Source organism: Vombatus ursinus, unplaced genomic scaffold, assembly GCF_900497805.2.
Source record: "Vombatus ursinus unplaced genomic scaffold, bare-nosed wombat genome assembly UNPS02015406.1, whole genome shotgun sequence".
NCBI lineage: Eukaryota > Metazoa > Chordata > Mammalia > Diprotodontia > Vombatidae > Vombatus > Vombatus ursinus.
This window is the reverse complement of record NW_020955184.1, coordinates 314,117-332,993: the sequence shown is the minus strand read 5'-3', so window position 1 is coordinate 332,993 and position 18,877 is coordinate 314,117. Positions and strand designations below refer to the sequence as shown.

General features: G+C 37.4%; 1 protein-coding gene across 1 annotated transcript in view; it reads left to right on the top strand.

Moving 5' to 3' along the window:
• The window catches only part of TTC6 (tetratricopeptide repeat domain 6), a 329,783-nt gene that overhangs the window by 275,501 nt on the left and 35,405 nt on the right, over nt 1-18,877 (top strand). Inside the window, exon 18 of the mRNA XM_027847447.1 lies at nt 472-612. Coding sequence (XP_027703248.1) covers nt 472-612 — 141 coding nt within the window. The remainder of the gene's footprint in view (nt 1-471; nt 613-18,877) is intronic.

The window sequence follows — 18,877 nt, the reverse complement described above, 5'->3', positions numbered from 1 at the left end:
TTTGACTCAAATAAGAATAGATTTGGGACAGCTAGGTGGCACAGTGGATAGAGCACCAGCCCTGGACTCAGGAGGACCTGAGTTCAAATCCAGCCTCAAACAACACTAGCTGTGTGACCCTGGGCAAGTCACTTAACCCCATTGCCTAAACAAAAAAACAATAGATTACTGTGGGTTGCATATTGAATACCACAAATTAACATTATCTCTGGTATTGTATTTTTATTTATTTTAATAAACACTTCCCAATTGCCTTTTAATCTGGTTTTCATGAGGTCTAGAGGTTTAGGGGTGCTGGGACCCCAAGATCCTAGATCCCATCCTCATCAGTTTGGGCCCTACTAGGGAGTTCTGTGGGAGTTTGTTGCTTGCATATAATGAGTTTGACACCTCTGGGACCTAAAATACATAATCACAATTTTTCTAAGAATCAATGTTATTACAGTGGGTATCTTTCCTTTTCTGAAAAAGGCATATATAAGTCGTGCAGCTTTCTATGGAATGAAAGGAAGATACTCCAAGGCAATTTTGAACTGTAGTGAAGCAATCAGACTTTTTCCTAACAGTGTGAGAGCCTTTCTCTGCAGAGGAGTTTTGAAATTCTACAACAAGGTAAGATTGTTTTTTGACTGAAGGAGATAAAGAAGGCAAAGGATACTCAAGATGCTGACTGTTGTTTGGTTTTCTTTTTAAGCTAAGCATGACTCTATCCCAAGGAAATAATGAACAAGTGGTATTGTTGAGGTGTAGATGCTAGGGTGCTGGGACTCCAAAATCATGACACATGGGTCCTGCCCGAATGAATTCGACCCAAGTCTTCTTTCAGCCAAAGACAAGGTTTATTAAAGATGAACCATACAGGCCAGACTCTTAAGGAATCTGAACATTTGTGACACTCATACAGACAAGCAGGCATGAGAAAGTCTCAGCACCTAAATGGTGGCCAGGATGGATCTTATATACAGAAAGACTATAGGAGGGATCTGGGAGTGGTCATGTAGCTTTGGGGTGACTGGGGAGGCTGGGAGAAGGGGTGTCTTGATGGGAGTGGCCAGTACTGGAGGAGGAGTTTAGGGAGGATCCTGGGGGGAAGGGTCCTGATCCCAATGGGAGTGTCTGGGAGGTTGAATGGAGCATCCAGGAATGGATTTATAATATGGAGCTAGACTTAATTAGGGTAACAAAGAACAGGGAGATTGGGACTAGATAAGGAAAGGCCAGTTGAATGGATTATAGCCTCAGGCAATAGCTTGAGACTTCTTTGACCAAGTAAGTGAGTTCAAGGAAACTTTAAGGGTTTTCTGGGGCCCGTAGACAAATGGGACCTGAGTTCTTTTTGGGGTGAGGGGCAAAGGTCTTAGCTTGGGCCCATACCCCATCAGTACAATAGAGGAGGCTCCTTTACTTTTGGTCTTTGGAGTACCTTCTTGACTGTATAGTATAGAATTAAACAATACTTTATTTAAATGCAAAAACAAAAAAACAAAAAACTTTTCATTCGTAGTATTCCACAAAAACTTGATATAATTCTAGAAAATATCCCCAAAAATTATATGAAAGAATGTAGGCGACTTGCAGTAAGTTGATAAAATATGTGACTCCAAATCATTTTATCTTTCTATTTCTTGTTAATCACTAAGCAATTAAGTGAGGCATTTGAGAGTGCTTACATGCATCTGAGAGAGTTCTGCATGTAATGGTTTTATGAAATTATTTCATTAATTGCTAATCACCATAAAGGAATAATTACATCTTAGACTTTTATGACATAAGAAGTAATTAATTTCTTATTTAGCATATAAGACTATATGAACAAGAATGAATTTTAGAATATATTTGTCACATGTACTGGATTTATCACATGGTCCTGCTAATCACTGGGGCAAGTTCAGAAAATCTATTTAGTAAATTAAAATTAATTATAAAAGGTATTTTTATTATTGGTACTGTCAATTTGAGCCCCCATTCTGGTGTTTTCTCCCCAATAATAGTAGTTGATATAAATTAGCCAGACAGGGTGGTGTCTCCTTTTTAATATTCACTCCTCCCACTCAGTGGCCAATAAGTAGAGGACCTTGACCTCTCAAAGAAACAAACCCTTCAGCACTGATTCACCCTTGGCAGAAAGTCCATAAAGATACAGGTGGGGTTTTCCTTAATTGATCATTGAAGTCAAATGCACAAAAATCTGATGTAAGAGGTGAATTTTAAAAGTGCCATCTAAAAATGACAGTGGATTTCTGGACCACAGCTCAAAATATAGAAATAGCAGGCTCCCAAACAGGAATGGAATGCAACTGAGGTTTGTAAGTCTTACCTTTATTCCCCCATTGTCATACAAATCTATTTAAAAAAAAAAAACAAGATGAAGAAGGGAGGAAAATTCCTAGTATTTCCATCAAACTAGAGACCTTAGAGAGAATTCCATCATAGAAAAAATTGCTACTGAGATAGCTATTCAGATGCTCACAGGAGGCACAATCCAAGAAAGGATCCAAAAAAGCATCCTTTACTTTATAGTATGTTTGAAAGACCCGTGGCCACAAATGTTACTTCATATACATCTACATTAAAACCTCCATTTAAAGATGTACCCAGGCCAACCATTACTTCATTTCCTACCCAACTGCGCTCCTTTGGGCTTCTCTACCATGACCCTACATTAGTTACCTTTCCTCACCCGACCCCACACCCATTCTCTCCACCACTATTTTTCAGCTTCCTTTTGTGTGTTGTCTTCCTCCATTAATTAAATTGTAAGCTTCTTGAAGGCAGGGACTATCTTTCATTTTTTTTATTTGTATCCTCAGCCCTTAGCACAGTGCCTGGCACATAGTAGGCACTTAATAAATGTTTGTTGACTGTCAAATGCCCAATGCTTAGACAATAAGCAATTCGAATTGAAGGGCTTAACTCTAGGAAACAAATTTGATCTCATAGGCATCCCTTGTTGATCACTTGTTGGTATATTGTAGTGAGAATTTTTAGGGGAGGAAATGGCCTGGACTAAATGGTTACTAAAGTTCATTGCAATTCTAAAACTCAGTGATTCTGTGAAGCTTGAATTTGCCTCTTGTAACCTCCACTCACTGTTCTTATTTTTGCCCTGGAGCCAAGTCCAGGAATGGGGAACCTGCAGCTTCAAGGCCACACACAGCCCTCTAGGTCCTCAAGGGTGGCCTTTTGACTAAATCCAGACTTCACAGAACAAATCCCCTTAGTGAAAGAATTTGTTCTGCAAAACTTGGACTCAGTCAAAATGCTGAACCCAAGGACCTAGAAGGCCACATGTGGCCTCGAGGACACAGGTTCCCCACTCCCTGGATCTCTTTTATTTAAGGTAGACCTTCAAATATTTGAAGACAGTTTTTGTGTTCTTCTATTTTCCAGGCTAAATATCCCCATCAACTGAACCCTCAACTGAACATACTGGTGTGAACGCTGCATACCATACCCTAGGGGTTACTGCTTTTCCAGTACTTTGGAAGGCCCCTCCTGAGGGAGGGCTCATTCTGTACCTTGAGAGCATCCTAAAGTCCTTTTCTCCTTGTCTTGAAACACCATATCTTGTACCATAAAATTCTTTCTGTCTCCCTTATCCTATGCCATAAAATTCTTCCTATCTTCCTTATTCTGTACCTCCTTATCTTTAGCCACCATAAAACTACATCCTCATCCAGAACATCTATAGGCTGTATGGCTTTCTACCAGAATTTTGCTATTTATTCCTAGCTCACCAAATGCCAGTAGCCTTACTTAGCACTACTGCTTTATAGATCCGTGGGCTTTTGTGTCAGTAAAGCTTTCACACTGAACCTGCTCGTCCACATTCCAACCTCATTAACATGGCATGAACTCAAGGTCCTTAGCCGTATTGGTTTCCCTTCTCCAGGTACTCTATGGCTTATCAACATCTTTTTCTAAATATGTTGCCCAGAATTCCAGATATGGTCTAACCAGGGCAGAGTACAGTGGGACTATCATCTCCTCATTACTGGAAGCTATACCCATCTTAATATACTCCAAAATCATATTTTTGGATACCATATCATAATGTTGATTGATACTGAGCTTGCAAGCTATGCCATATGTGAATACACACATTCCAATATAAGTTTCCAGGTTAAATACTCCTAGTTCCTTCAACTAATCCTCTTTTGTCATGGCTTTCTGTCCCCTCACCATGCTGGTCATCTTGTCTTTCTTCAAATATAATGCTCAAAATTGAAAATTGTATTCTATATGTAGTCTGATAAGAGAGAGTGTCACAGAGTATTTGGAGAAACATATTGTATCAATGGCAACTATGCCACTATACAAAATTACCCCTTTCTAAATGCTAATTAAGCTTGTCTGACTAATTTATATCAACTACTGTTATTGGGGAGAAAACATCAGAATGGGGGCTCAAGTTGACAGTATTAGAAAGATATCTCCAACTCCTCAGGAATACCCCTAACACTCTGAGGGGAAATATAGCAGTCAACTCTGGGAATTTAATTCATCAGTTAAAATGAAAGTTGAGACAACCCCCAGAACCCACATATGCTACATATGAAGCATTTCCAGGATAAATACTTGTCTCTTCACATTTGTAGGAATTCCTGGAATAATTCTCCAACTAGAAATTTAATTATTGGGTTCCCTAGTTTCAACATCTACCAGAGAAAAAATAGCAATTTTTTCTCTCTTTTAAACTGTAATTGACCAATCTATTTTTCTGTTTGGAGAATAGACCAGTTCTTTTGAGACATTCCTTGTTTATTTGAATGTCTGTGTACATATAACAATTGTATTACCACACCCTACTTGAGTATTGCAGCTAATATGAAAAGTATGTATTTCGCATCCCTAACATGCAGTGTCTGGCTGATCAGTCTTCATCTTTCTTTGCTTTTGAGCAAACCTAGACTGTTTGCCTTATTATGAGATCCTTAACTACTGCAGATCCACAGGGTCAAATTTGCCTATTGGCCTAGAAACCCAGAGTAATCAACCCTAAATGCTTAAAATCTTTTCTTGGGAGCCTCTCACTAGTTCAGAGCTTAACTGATCCTATTCTTTGCTCTCCAACTAAAGCTACTTGTCCTGTTTTGGGAGTGTTTGGATTTCTTTGCATTGCCTTTGAAGTGGCAAGAATCCATTGTGAAATTTCTATTTCCAAGATCACCTCTTGAGAACTTTTAGTTTGTCCATGTAAAAAAGAGACTCCAGAAGATTTTGTCCAGACTTCCTGTTGAATTCCTTTATGTTTCATGAATTCCTGGAGAAATTTTGGGCTACCCTTTGTTGTAGGGGCATAGAACAATTTTGTAGTATTAAAGTCACCCTTTTAATGTGGGTCCAAATCAGGAGGAAAGGAAGGTGAAAGGAATTAGTGGAAGAGGAAAAGGGCGAAATTTCCCAGCCTCCCTGCAGCGTGGAGACAGTCTGCAAGCACTAAAGGCAAACTGGTTTGGTTTCTCACCCAAAGGTAAGACAGTGTTTTCCAGTCAACTCCAAGTCCTAATACCCATGGGATGAGTCCCAGATGTTATGGGATGAGTCCCACATGCTCTGGGATTTCTGTAGTAACTAAGCTTACCTTCTAAGATAAGAAGCTTTATTTTGTTTTCCTTTTTAAGTTGCTCAATGATTAAACTTTGACAGAGCCCATGGATAAGAGAATCATAAAAGCCTCTAAGTTCCATTATATGCCATGTCTATGACTACTTGGAAGTGAACCTGGAAATCACCATGATGGATTTCTGGAAATTTGTCACTGTGCTCCAAGTCATAGACTACATTAATATAGCCTGGGGAAATTTTTACAGGCTGCCTTGAACTGCTGGGGAAAGCAAAACAAAACAAAACTGTGACTTGCTTGTTTCCTCTTTACTCAGCTGAAACCCAGATCTCTAAGTCTTACCCTTTCTCTTTCCCCATATTCCTCTCTTTATAATCAGCCTTCAGTCCCTAAAGAGTGTTTTCCTTGTGACTATTCACCCAACTACTCTCCTATCTTTCTTAAATCCCTTTCTCCTCCCCCTCTCTGTTGCTATTTCCATTTAATTCACTTTTATATTATATTCATTTTGTATGCATGTCTTCAACCTTACTATGCCCAGTTGAGAAAAGAATGAGATTCATGAGATGCCAGCTCCTCTCGGTCTCACTCCATGATTATATATGCTGCTTCTGATGCATTCTAATCATGAGAAATTCTAAGTTCCTCTCTTTTTTTCCTCATTTCCCCCCTAGTATATTCCTTTCCCCTTCCCTTCTGTTTCTCTCAAAGCAAATTGTAGGAAAACTACACCCAGGCCCTAAATTTTTTTTCTTGTTCCCTTTTTGACCTTTGAATACAGTAAGATTCTGAAGACATAGTAGTCTCTTTCTCCTACTAGGATGTAAGTACTTGATCAAATATTTAACTCTTTCAATGTACTCAGATGTATTTTCAAGGTTTTTCTTCTCTTTCCTTTCAAAGATCCTGCTGAGCTCTGATTTTCTCAGCAGGAAGGTTTGAAAATAATTTCTTTTATTAAAGGTCTACTTTGTTACCCCAGTAGAATTATACTCAGTTTTTCAGTGTGTTGGACAGAAGCCTTTTTCTATTGCCTTTTGGTATGATGTTTCCCAAACTGTCCTTTACTTTCTAATAATATCTATATAATCTTGTGTGATCCTGACTAATTACTTGGTACTTGATTTCTTTCTTCTTAGTAGCTTGCAAGTAGTTTTTATTTAACTTGGAAGCTTTGGGGTTTGACTATGAAAATGGTATTTTCAACTGAAGGTTTCTTTTAGTTGGTGATCTTTTTTTTATTCTTTCTATTTTCATTTTGCCCTCTGGTTCCAAAAATTCAGGGCAACTTCATCTATGATTTCTTGAAGTATGGCATTTGGATTTTTTTGTATAGTCAAGAATTTCAGGTATTAAAATAATTCTTAAACCCTCTCTCCTCATTCTGTTTATGAGGTCTTTAGTTTTTTATATTAGCCTCTTCACATGTTCTAGTTTTTCAGGGTTTTGATTTTGTTCAAATATGTATTACTACATCACTAAATTTTCAAGTTCTGATGACCACATTCTATTTTTCCGTATTCTACTATTTAGATAAAGTGTTCTACTTTCTATTCTGAGCTATTTATTCTCTTCCAGCTATTGTAAAGGATTACATTCTTTATTTCTTATTTCAGCTTTTCCCTCATTTCTTGCATTCACTCTTATAATGCTTGTGGCCGATGTATCTTTTTTTCTGAAGTTTTACTTACAATTATTACTGAATTATTTTCTTATTCTTGGATTTTAACCTTGATGGTCTCTCAAACACAAATTTTTCTTCATTGTATAAGAAGCATTCTTCTGTTTACTCATGTCTCCAGTTTTAATTCATTGCATTGGGACTTTGTACCAGGTCCAGGCTCTATCCCTTCCAACAATCTGAAGTGAAATGGCTGCACTCGGGTACTATTTCCCACTTTGGGATCAGATTGGAACAGAATTTGGAGACAGGTGCTATAGAGCTGGAGCTAGGTCGTGTTCCTTGTTGCAGTGTGGATGGATGCCGTGCTGCAGTTCTAGATTACATAGCTGGATCTCCCTATTATAGTTGCTAAAAGACAAGCCACAGGGCCTATTCTCTACAAAGTTCAATATTAAATACAATCTCTAGCTATGCTGGCATTAGGCCTATTATCTTAGCACAGTCCTTGACTGGAAAGTCTTTTTCTTTGGCCTTGCCCTTCTGCCCTGGTACCTCCCCCAGCTAGCAGATTGAAGGCTTTGGCCCATTTCTTGGCACACCCCCTGACCAGTAGATCTCACTGGCTTCAGGCCCACTTTCCTTACATGGTAACCAACTGAGAAATCCATCAACTTTGTGCTTTGTCTCTTGGTATAGTCTTCAAAAAGATATTGGTTTCTCTTTTTTGTCTGTTGCTTCTTTGTTTTGCTTGACTCTTTGTAATCAATCAATCAATAAGGATTTGTTAAACTCTGACTATATTCTAGGCACTAGGAGTACAAACACAAAGAATGAAATGGAGTCTACTTAAACGCAGCTAGGTGGAACAGTGGCTAGAGCAATGGGCCTGGATTCAGGAAGACCTGAATTCAAATTTAGCTTCTGACATTTACCATCTGTGTGATCCTTGGCAAGTCACTTCACCTCTGTCTGCTTTGGTTTCCTCAACTATAAGGGAGGATAATAATAGCACCTAGCTTACAGGGTGGTTGTGAGGATCAAATGAAGTAATATTTGCAAAGTGCTTAGCACAGTACCTGGTACATAGTTGGTGTTTAATAAATACTTGTTCCCTTCTACTTTGTCATAATTCCTGACATGCTTTTACACAGAAATGGGCCTTTCACATTATCATCTTTGCCAGAATGTGGAATTCTTTTTATCTGGTATCTGAACCCCTCAAAATCTACTCTCCCAAATGTTTTCCTTTCCTTTCCTTCTCTATCACAAAATCTAAGAGGGAGTAGTCACCCCTGCTAATTCCAAATCCAGGTCTCAACATTTACATCTCACCAACCAGTGAGTGTCTCCCTGTTAGAGAAAATCAAAATAGAATTTACTATTGTCAGTTCCTCCATCTTTAAATAATGAAAATATCAAAGCAGATCAAGATGTTGTTTGATGTTCTGCTTTTGGCTGAGAAAGAATTCTAGCTGATGTGAGGATAATTAGTCTCTCATTATACTCTGTGCCAGGCTTATCATGTGTTAACTAAATTAGTCATATATTTCCTCTTTCAGTCCAAGTAATCTGCAATTACAAAATTTGTTACAAATTTTTATAAATCAATTACAAAATTGTTTCTTTTTCTCCATTGTTCTTCCTGCAGATGCTCTCCCCCCTGCTTCCCTAATCTGGTTCCTGGATTTCTTCATATTAATATATTATTTTACCTCACCAACCTGTTTCTTTTGTTTTTACATCACCTCTATTTCCCATCATTCTCCCAAAGAGCTGTTTCTTATAACGAGGAGTAAGAAGGATGAAAAAAAGAACTTGCCAACATATCAGAAAGTCTGGCATTATGTGTAATATTCAACCTGCCTCTGCCAAGAAGAGGTGGGGAGTAGATTATCTTCTTATTTCTCTTCATTGGGACCCAGCTCAGTCATTATTTTACAATATTTGGTTTTGATGGTTTTGTTATCTTGATCCTTTTATTTATATTATTTTAGCTGTATATATTATTTTCCTGGTTCTCTTTACTTCACTTTACTTTAGTTTATGTCTTTCTGTGTTTTTTTGTATTCATCATATTCATTGTTTCTTACATTACAATAATATATTCCATTATGTTCATGTTCCACTATTTTTTTAGCCATTTGCCAATTAATGGGAATCTATATTGTTTCCAATTCTTTGCTACTATAAAAAGTGCTCCTGTAAATATTTTGAGTACAGCCAGTTCTCCCTTTGTGTAAATTTACATTATGGAAATTTGATTTTACATAAAGAATTCTGAAAGAAATCTGCACTCAAAAAATTATGAAAATTCGGTAAGCAGATGCTATAAGATAAAATACTGTACAACCCAGGCAGCATAAACAGTGGTGGGAAGCTGAGAAGTATCTCTAAATTAATTCCCACATATCTGCAAATAGTGAGTGATACTGTGCCTCTCCCTGTGTTCATTAGTGATCCTATTCATATTTTCACCATGGCTGACAACCTATGTGCTCTTGAGGGAAAAAGTGAACCATCTCCTAAGTGTAAGCCAATAGAAATGAAAATGATAATGAAAATAATTAGAAATATGGAGGACTAAAATTGTCAATAGCACATGAACTTAGTGTTATGGTGTGAACTGGGTGACTGTGAACACTATGCTGAAGGATGCTGCCCAGATAAAGGAGCATGCAAAAGTCAGTGCTTGCATGAAATGGATTTATCTCTCAGAAAGAGAGAGAGAGAGAGAGAGAGAGGGAGAAAGAGAGAAAGAGAGAGAAAGTGCTTTCTAGAGATGGAGAAACCATTAACTACATAGAAAGAAGACTAGACTCAGAAGAAAATGCCTTCAAGCTTGATGACAATTCAAACCAAAGCCTCCTTGAAGATTTAAAGGTAAATTATCTTGAAGGAACACAAATATTTACCATATTTGGTTTGCATGATTTGAAAATTGTGCAGAATTTCATAATGTGCTGTTAGTGCAGATTTTGAAACATCAAAGAAGTTCCCAGAATTCCTGAAAAAAAATAGATAAACATCCCTACTTGCTGGAACACATGTTTAATGTTGACAAAACTAGCCTGTTTTATCAAAGAATGCCATCTTGAACCTACATCTCAGTGGAGGAAAAAATGTGCTAGAGCATAAAGTTTCAAAAAATAGGTACTCATCTGCTTGGAGCAAATGCATCTGGGACTTGCAGATTAACATTGCTCTTGTGCACCACTCAGAAAATCCCAGAGCATTGAAAGGAATAAACAAAGCAACACTAACTCTATATTAGCTCCCTAATCCTAAGGCATGGATAACTCTTATCATCTTTGAACAATGATTTATGCACTGCTTTATTCCTGAAGTGAAGAGGTTTTGTAATAATAACTGGCATTTTTAAAAAAAGATTCTACTTACTTTGATTAATGCCCCAGGTCACCCTCCCCATCTGGATAATTTTAATGAAAATGTAAAAGGGGTCTATCTTCTCCTTACCACAACCTCACTATTGCAACCTATGGATCAGGGAGAGATTATGAATTTAAAGGCAAATTATTTACACATGACATTTGCCCAGGCAATTGCAGTTTTGAATGTAGATGAGGACTTGACACTGAGAAGTTTCTGGAAGTTCTATAATATTTGCTATTTAATCTGGAATATTGCTAAGGCCTGGGAAGATGAAACAGGAACATGTATGAAGAGAGTTTGGAAAAAAGTGTGCCCACAGGTTGTTCCCAATTGTCATGGATTTGACAAAGATAAAACAAAGAAGTGAGTAACAAGATTGTAAAATTAACACAAGAACTGGAACTAGAAGTGGATAAGAAAGATGTGGAGGAGTTGATTGAGTCTCATGGAGAAGAACTGTAGAATGAAGATCTGATTGAGCTGCTAGCTGCAAAGATTGCAGAAGAAGAAAGGGAAGCTTCAGAAGCCAAGGCTGAACCAAAAAAGTTCACAATGAAACACCTGGAAGAAGCATTTCATCATTGAAGTGATTTTTTTCTTATATTGAAAAGATGGATCCAAATGCTTCAAGATTTTTAAAAGTTCAAAGACTAGTTAAGGAGAATATTGCATGCTATCTTCAGATATATGAGGGAAAAAAGAGAACCACTGTCCAAACATCTCTTGATAGCTTCATAAAACAAGTTGCCCTGCCAACTACCAGTGATGAAAGCTAGGTGCAGTGGGTGGGAAAGGGGCAACATACTGCACATCTATGTCAACTTTGCTAGACACTACTGTGGGGTCTGTGGGTGTTCAAGGAGGAATGGCACCTCTGGTGTGAGGGCTTGCCATGACCTTTTCAGGACTTCCCATCCACCTTTAGTGTCTACCTAGCACTCAACTCTCACCTGTGGCTCCAAGAAGCTGTAGCATGTGCAGCAGCCACACCTAGTAAACTGTTTTGGCAAATGGGCAAAACCAGGTTGAGGATAACTGACAGGTCTCAAATCCATGAATGAATTGGGGGAGGTCTACCTCAAGCCTGTAAAGAGCTCCCCTAGTGATGGGCAGATGAGAAAAATTTATTCCAATGGCCCTAAAAAAAGGTGACTGAAGCAGGCATTTTGTGGAGAACTTAGAGCTTGGTCAGGCATCTAAGACACCAAGGTTGTCCTCTGCACCTTGTCCATCACCAGTCATCCTGACTTTTGTCTTGCCACCGGACTTCAATGACTTTGGAAGAGAAAGTGAGGCTGATTTCTTTACTGCCTCACTTAAATGCAATTCATGCAAGAGTCAAGACATCACCCTATGATGTCATTGATCCTCTTTGAAAACAAAGGACAAACAACAACAACAACACTACTGTGTATACTCTATCATTAATTTTACCTTTCATTTCATAATTCTGTTTATTATCATGGTATAGTATTTATTATGTCTGCATTTTAGTACATTTTAAGACTTGCATAAAGATATTATTTTGTTTATGTTTTTGTCATGTGAAAATGCCTTTGCAAAGTGAAGTGGGTGGGTAGGAGCAAATTTACATTAAGGAACACTTATTTAAATAGAAGACTATATGTGCATGTGCTACTGGGGTCTGTGAGTGTTCAAAAAGGAATAGCACCTCTGGAGTGAGGGCTTGCCTAGTCCTTTTCAGGATTGCTCATCCACCTTCGGTGTCCACCTGGCACTCTGGAGCTACCATGCAGCATCAGGGTACAGGAATGCCCAAGAAGAGCGGTGGAGGTGGGGGGATTAACTACATTTCAATAGGTGGGGACCCTCATGTGAGGCAACAGCATTGAGAAGCTATTACAGAAGTTGTTTTACATAACAACCAAAAGTCCATAGAGAAGGCTGAGGGAGGCTGGGGGGAGGGGGGTGACATCTGCTCAGAACAGCAGGCTCAGGCTTTTTGTCATTGATCTTCTTGCAGTGTGTACCTAACAGTGTAATAAAAGGGCATGGACATTTTAAATACTTTGTTCACAATTCCAAATTGATTTCCAGAATGGTTGGACCAATTCACAGTTCCACTTACAGTGAGTGAATTGGTGCTGTCATCTTTCTACATCCCTTCCAATGTTGACTAATAACATCTGTTGAGTGCAGCTGCCTGATCCTAGACCTATGAATTGAGGATTATCAAAACCAGTTTAAAAAAAAAAGAAAGAAAGAATGTTGAATGCAAACATCAGAAGAGGCTACCTGACTTTGATCCCAACTGACTCCATGATTGGAGCAGGTTCAAACTGGTTTCCCCATTGCTTCACCTGGAGCCTGAGCCTGCTGCTGTGACCAGATGTCACCTTCCCTTCCCCCAGCCTCCTTCAGCCTTCTCTATGGACTTTTGGTTATTATGTGAAATAACTTCCATAACAGCTTCTCAAGGTTGTTGCCTCCCATGAGGGTCCCTCCCTGTTGAAATGTGGTCTGCCCCACTCTGCCCTTCTTGGGCACTCCTGTACCCTGATACTGCATAGTAGCCCCAGATTACAATATCGTTGCCTAGTTTCTAGACCCTAGTTTCTACTGTTTTGGTAGTCTTTTTAATTCAGGTTGACACATCTATTGTCATCTTTGCCAATTTGTTGGGTATAGTAAAGCTTCTCTTTTTAAAAGACTATTGATACATTTTATTTAGACAAAAATACATGGTAACACCCAAGCAATCTTCTCCCCATATAAAGTAAATTCCTTCGAAAACAGTTAATTGTTAATAGAAAGAAGGGAAGTGTTCTTTAATTTTGGTAATATGGTACTAATATTGAACAGTGTAATTGACTAGGACTTATTGCTTTTCCAAATCAGTTTTATTACTATAATTTATTTATCCATTTGAACAAGTATTTTGCTAACAGATTTTTCTTCATCTCAGTATTAGAAGATTTAGACTAAAAGGTATCAGCAATTTAACAACTCTTCTTGCATAATTATAAATTGTTTTCCTGAATGTCTGAATCAATTTATAACTCACAATCCCTACAAATGTGAATTTTCCCATCTATTAGCATCTTTGCTAGCTTAGCAAGTAAAAAGGAGTGTTTCAAAGTTATATTGATTTACATCTCTCCATTTATTAATGATTTTGAATATTTTTCAGTTGTTTACATTTCTCATGAAAATTGTTCATATTCTTTGACTCTTTGTCTATTATCAATTGACTCTCAATCTTATATTTGTGCCAATTTCCTAAAGATTTTGGACATTAGACTGTTATCAGTTATTTGATTAAAAGATTTTCCCCAATTAGTATCTGTTCTTCTAATTCTAACTACACTGATTTTGTTTTTACAAAAGCATTTAGGTTTATATAATCAAGATTATCTATTTTCTTTTCTATACAATATCTGGTTGTAATATTTTCCCCTTTATAATTATGAGATTACTTCCCAAATATTCTCTAATTTTTTAAGATGTGATTTTTAATAATATGCAAATGATTTATCTTTTTGGAATTTATTGTGGTATAGGGTGTGAATGATAAACTAAATGTATTTCTCAACACACTGCTTTTCAGTTTTTTTCATGCAGTTCTTATTGAGTAAGAAATTCCTTCCCCAATAGTTATTGTTCTTAGGTTGACCAAACACTAGACTGATGTATATTTAGGTTTCAGGTCTTCCCTATTTATTCTGTTCCATGGAATAACTTTAAAAAAAAAAGTTGTATCCCATACTAGATAGTATTAATAGTTTGTATGATAGCTTGATATCTAGCATCACCCCGTTTCTCTCTTTTTCCCCATTATCTCAACATTCTTGACCTTTTTTTTCCAAATGACTTTCATTATTTTTTCTAATTCAATAAAGTGTCCCTTTGGCAATCTAACTGGCATAGCATTAACTTTGTGGAATATTATGAGTAGTATTCCCAGTTTTTATTACAGTCAATCCTCAACTTCTATGTGGGTAACATTCCTAGAAAATAGTGCAAAAATAAAAAATGCAAATGTTGATACATTAAACTATGGGAAATAGGGGGTTGGGTTCCTCTGAACACCAAAAATCACAATCATTCACTAGAAATTACTGAAAATACACTTTCTTGCATACAATTCTTTATAAGAAAACATTAATTCTGATAACATACATATTTCCTAACATAGTCACCATAACCCACAAAATACAATGCACAAAATAAAATTGGTAACATGCAAAACATTTTTTCTTGCTAATAATTCCCTAGTATTCTTTGACATTTTTGTGCTAACATATCAATTTCAAAAAAACATTGATTTCAGACAACATTCACTTTTTGTAACACATGAAATCTACAGCCATAAATACTATACAGCAAATAAAATTCTTAAAATATTTTTTAATCTGAATCTTACCTTCTACCATTTCAGGTAGTGATGTAAGTGCACTGTACTGTATGCTATACTGCTCTAAACCTCTCTACCTTGGTTACCTTCTGAAAACCAAGGGAGAGGTTGCTGGGACTTTAGTCACTGCTGTTGGAAAACACCAAGCCTGGTGAGGTCTCAACATCACCTACAACGCTCTGTCCTTCACAGCTGGTGAATGTCATTAGAGATAGCAAAGAATGCACCAGCTTGAAATAACCCATCAGTGGTGTCTGCTTACTGCATTATTTGAGATCCTTAACAGTCTCAGACTTGTGGGAGCATAGCAGAGGTGAGTTGACATTTAACCTTAAGGCTGCAATTGTTAATGGGATCAGCAGCCTGGATGTCTCTAGCCAGCTGGGCAATTATGCCAAGCCACTTTTCAGACTTAGAAACTGTGAGTGGCACGATCTTGAGAACTTGTTCATCATTATTGTCTTTGCTGTCCTGAAGACCTTCCTGAGCCATCTCATCTAACTCCTCATTTATCAGCTCCTGGGGTTCCTCCTGCACAGGATGTTCAAGACACTTCCTCCTATATCCTGGAACCCTTCACCTCCACTGGTGTGCACTAGACACACGATTGCTTCAGAGTTCTGCTTCACTGCTTCATCAACACCTTTAAAGATTTCAAAACCCTAGATACAAGCATGCCATACCTTTTTCCAACAGTTGTTCAAGGTAGCCTGTGAAACATTTTCCCAAGCTATGACTTGAAGCACAGTAACAGATTTCCAGAAATCCATCATAGTGGTTTCCAGGTTCACTTCCAAGTAGTCTCAGGCATAGCAGAAGATATCCCTAGTAAAATGAGAGTTGGAGGCTTTTATGATTTCCCAATCCATAGGTTGGATCAAAGATGTGCTATTGGGTGGCATAAGAATAAGTTCTATGTTTTCATGGGCATTTTCCACCTGCTCATGAATATGAATTGGCACATTGTCAAGTATTAAAAGAATCTTGAATGCAAAGTTCTTTCCCTGTAGATACAATTCTACTTCTGGAATGAAGCAGTTGTTGAACCAGTCCCAGAAGATCTCAGCAATCATCCATGCTTTTCTATTCCAACACCAATGCACTGGCATGCTGGTCTATTTTTTTTTCCTTTCAAGAACCTGGGATTTGGGACATGGTAGATCATCAGTGGCTTATACTTGAAGTCTCCACTGGCATTGGTACACAACTGCAGGGTCAAATAATCCTTAAAAACATCGAGCCCCGAGATGTTGGTGATGGCTTTTGTTATATATGTGCACTTTTCTACATTTCATAAACAGACCAGTGTCCTCAGCATAAACACTTATTCAGGTTTGTAACCCTTTTTCTCAATCAGCATGTTCAACATATTCTGAAACAGCAGCAGCAGAACCAGCTTCACTGGAAATTTTCACATTTTTTTTAACCATACCATAACTTGAAACAATAAATCCACACTTAGCTAGCTATAAAAGGCTTCACATTCTCTTGGTCTTTCATTACATGCTTATAAATTTGTTGGGCCTTCAAGAGGATGGTTGCTGTGTCAACCACACTTTTTCATTCTTCCACCATCTCATTTACCCACAAACTTAGCTGTTTTTCCATTTTTTTCAATTCCCTTTTTGCACACTTGAGAGGTTACTTTAGCACTTTCTGGAACAGATTCACAAACACTCTTATGAATACTTTCTTCCTTTTTGCAGATTTGATGAATTGTCACACCAAACTCAAGGCCACCACTGGCTGCAGACATTCTGGTACAAAGTTTATCTAGCACCTTTATCTTCCTACCAAGCCACATCACTGACTTTGCACACTTGGGCTAGGAGCCCAAAGGACTTGCACTATACTTTAGGGACATAATTGCAACACAAAACTTGAGTTTTAAAGGCAAACAATTGCACAAGGAACTCTTTACTCTAGTGGTAGGATGAATAAGACCAGTGAAGTGCCTAGTAGAATATCAGCCGCTCCATAAACTTAGCATTACGCCTCTCATTTTTTTCTCTGCTGCACATAGCAGTGAAAGTGTGCAATTGCCAATGTGAAAGTGTTACTAATAAAATCACTGATAAAGTCTTAAAAGCTAAATAGGTGAATGTTGAGAATTAACTGCATATTGGTGTAGTTCATCCATGAATAGTATATAATTATTTATTAAATAAAAATTATTTTGTAGTTTATTTTTATGTGGCCTCTATGTATGTGTCTTGGTATAGTAATTCCCAAGTATTTAATGCATTGTCTCACTTCAAATTGAATCCTCTTCATATCTTTCTTCATTTATTCAATACAAATCTTTTAAGTACCTACTATGTTCCTGGTATTGTAGAGGTGCTGGAGTTACAAGGGAAAAAAATTAACCCATTCCTGACCTATTGGGAGTGGACAATAACATGTATGCAGAAAAGTAAACTAAAATAAAAGTAAATTAAAGAAGAGTTGGGATATCACATGTAGTAAATAGCAAGTAGGCCAGTTTGTCAGAAACCTAAAAATGAAGAAGATTAAGACACAATGAACCTGGAAAAATAAGTTAGACTAAAATTGTGAAGGACTTTAAATGCTAAAAAGAGAAGTTTCTATTTTATCCTCAAGGAAATAGGAAGCAATTAGAATTTCTTGATGATGGCAATGATATGTGTAAATGCTGGTTTGGAAAGGGGAAAGATTAGATGCTAGGAGACCAATCAGGAGGCTATTGAAATAGTCTAGACAAAAGATGATGAGGGTTTGAACTAGGATGGATGGCTGTTTGAATGGACAGAGGGACACACAGGAAAAGAGAGGTAGAATTCATTGATGAAAGTAGCTTCAAAGAGCATGGCCCCTGGCAACAAAGAAGACAGCTAGCTATGGAATCATGAGAGTTGTTATATCCTGTGAAAAGCAGACCCTAGAAACCCAATTGATTAACCTCCTACAGGAAATGTAGTACCAAGGCTGGGGAGGGGGCAGGAGGACTTCATTAGTATTACACAGGTGAAGAATTTCAAGACCCATCCATCAGTAATGGGAGCAGTGAGTCACCTTGACCACATGTATACTTTACCATCATTATATTCTAAGTTTATGGCCCATTCTGCCCAAAGATTTTGTGTGTATTTGGGGAGTGTGCCCTGTAGATTTATGGGGAGGAGGGCAGTGTTTTATAGCTACTATTTTTACGTGATATCTTAATAAATGCCTTTGCTTTGAGCTAATTTAGGTCTGTTAATGAGAAGCACACTAGTAGAGGGACAAGAGTATGTATATGAGGATATACAGACCCTAGAACTGCTATCTAGAGTAGCAGTCATCTCTGAGGACCAGATTTGTAAGTTCAAGTATAAATGGGGTGGATTAACCCACACTGGCCTACACTTCAGTTATTAATGTCTATTTTTTCCATTTATTTAGTTTTCTAATTCTGCCCCTCTTTTGGCCCCTCCTTTAGCCCTAGTGAAGCAAATAGTTTAGAATCTTCCTTCTCTCTTCCCCTCTAATTTCTTATTTTTAGTAACTTTCTTTTGTTGTGCCCTTTAAAAATGTGTTTTTATTATTTATTTAAGAAATACCAACAAACATGAACATTTCAAAATACAATGAACAAATATGCAAGATATAAAAGAGCACTGTATATAAAACTGAATTTATATTATTTACATTTTTAAAATATATGTTAAATCAAAAATAAATGTAACAAAATTGCCCTGATTATTTATATCCCTCTATGAACTTCCTTCTGCCCTCCTGTTTTTAAAATGTTTTTGATATTTTATTTTTTAATCCCCTACCCCCTCCATAAAAACTTTCCCTTGTGACAAATAGGTATTGTGTCACTAATTCTTTTTTGAGTTTGTTGACTAGCTGCTGCCAATAAACCAGCAACAAGACAGAGACAGGGTCACTGCAGCTTTTATTCACTCAGATTGAAACT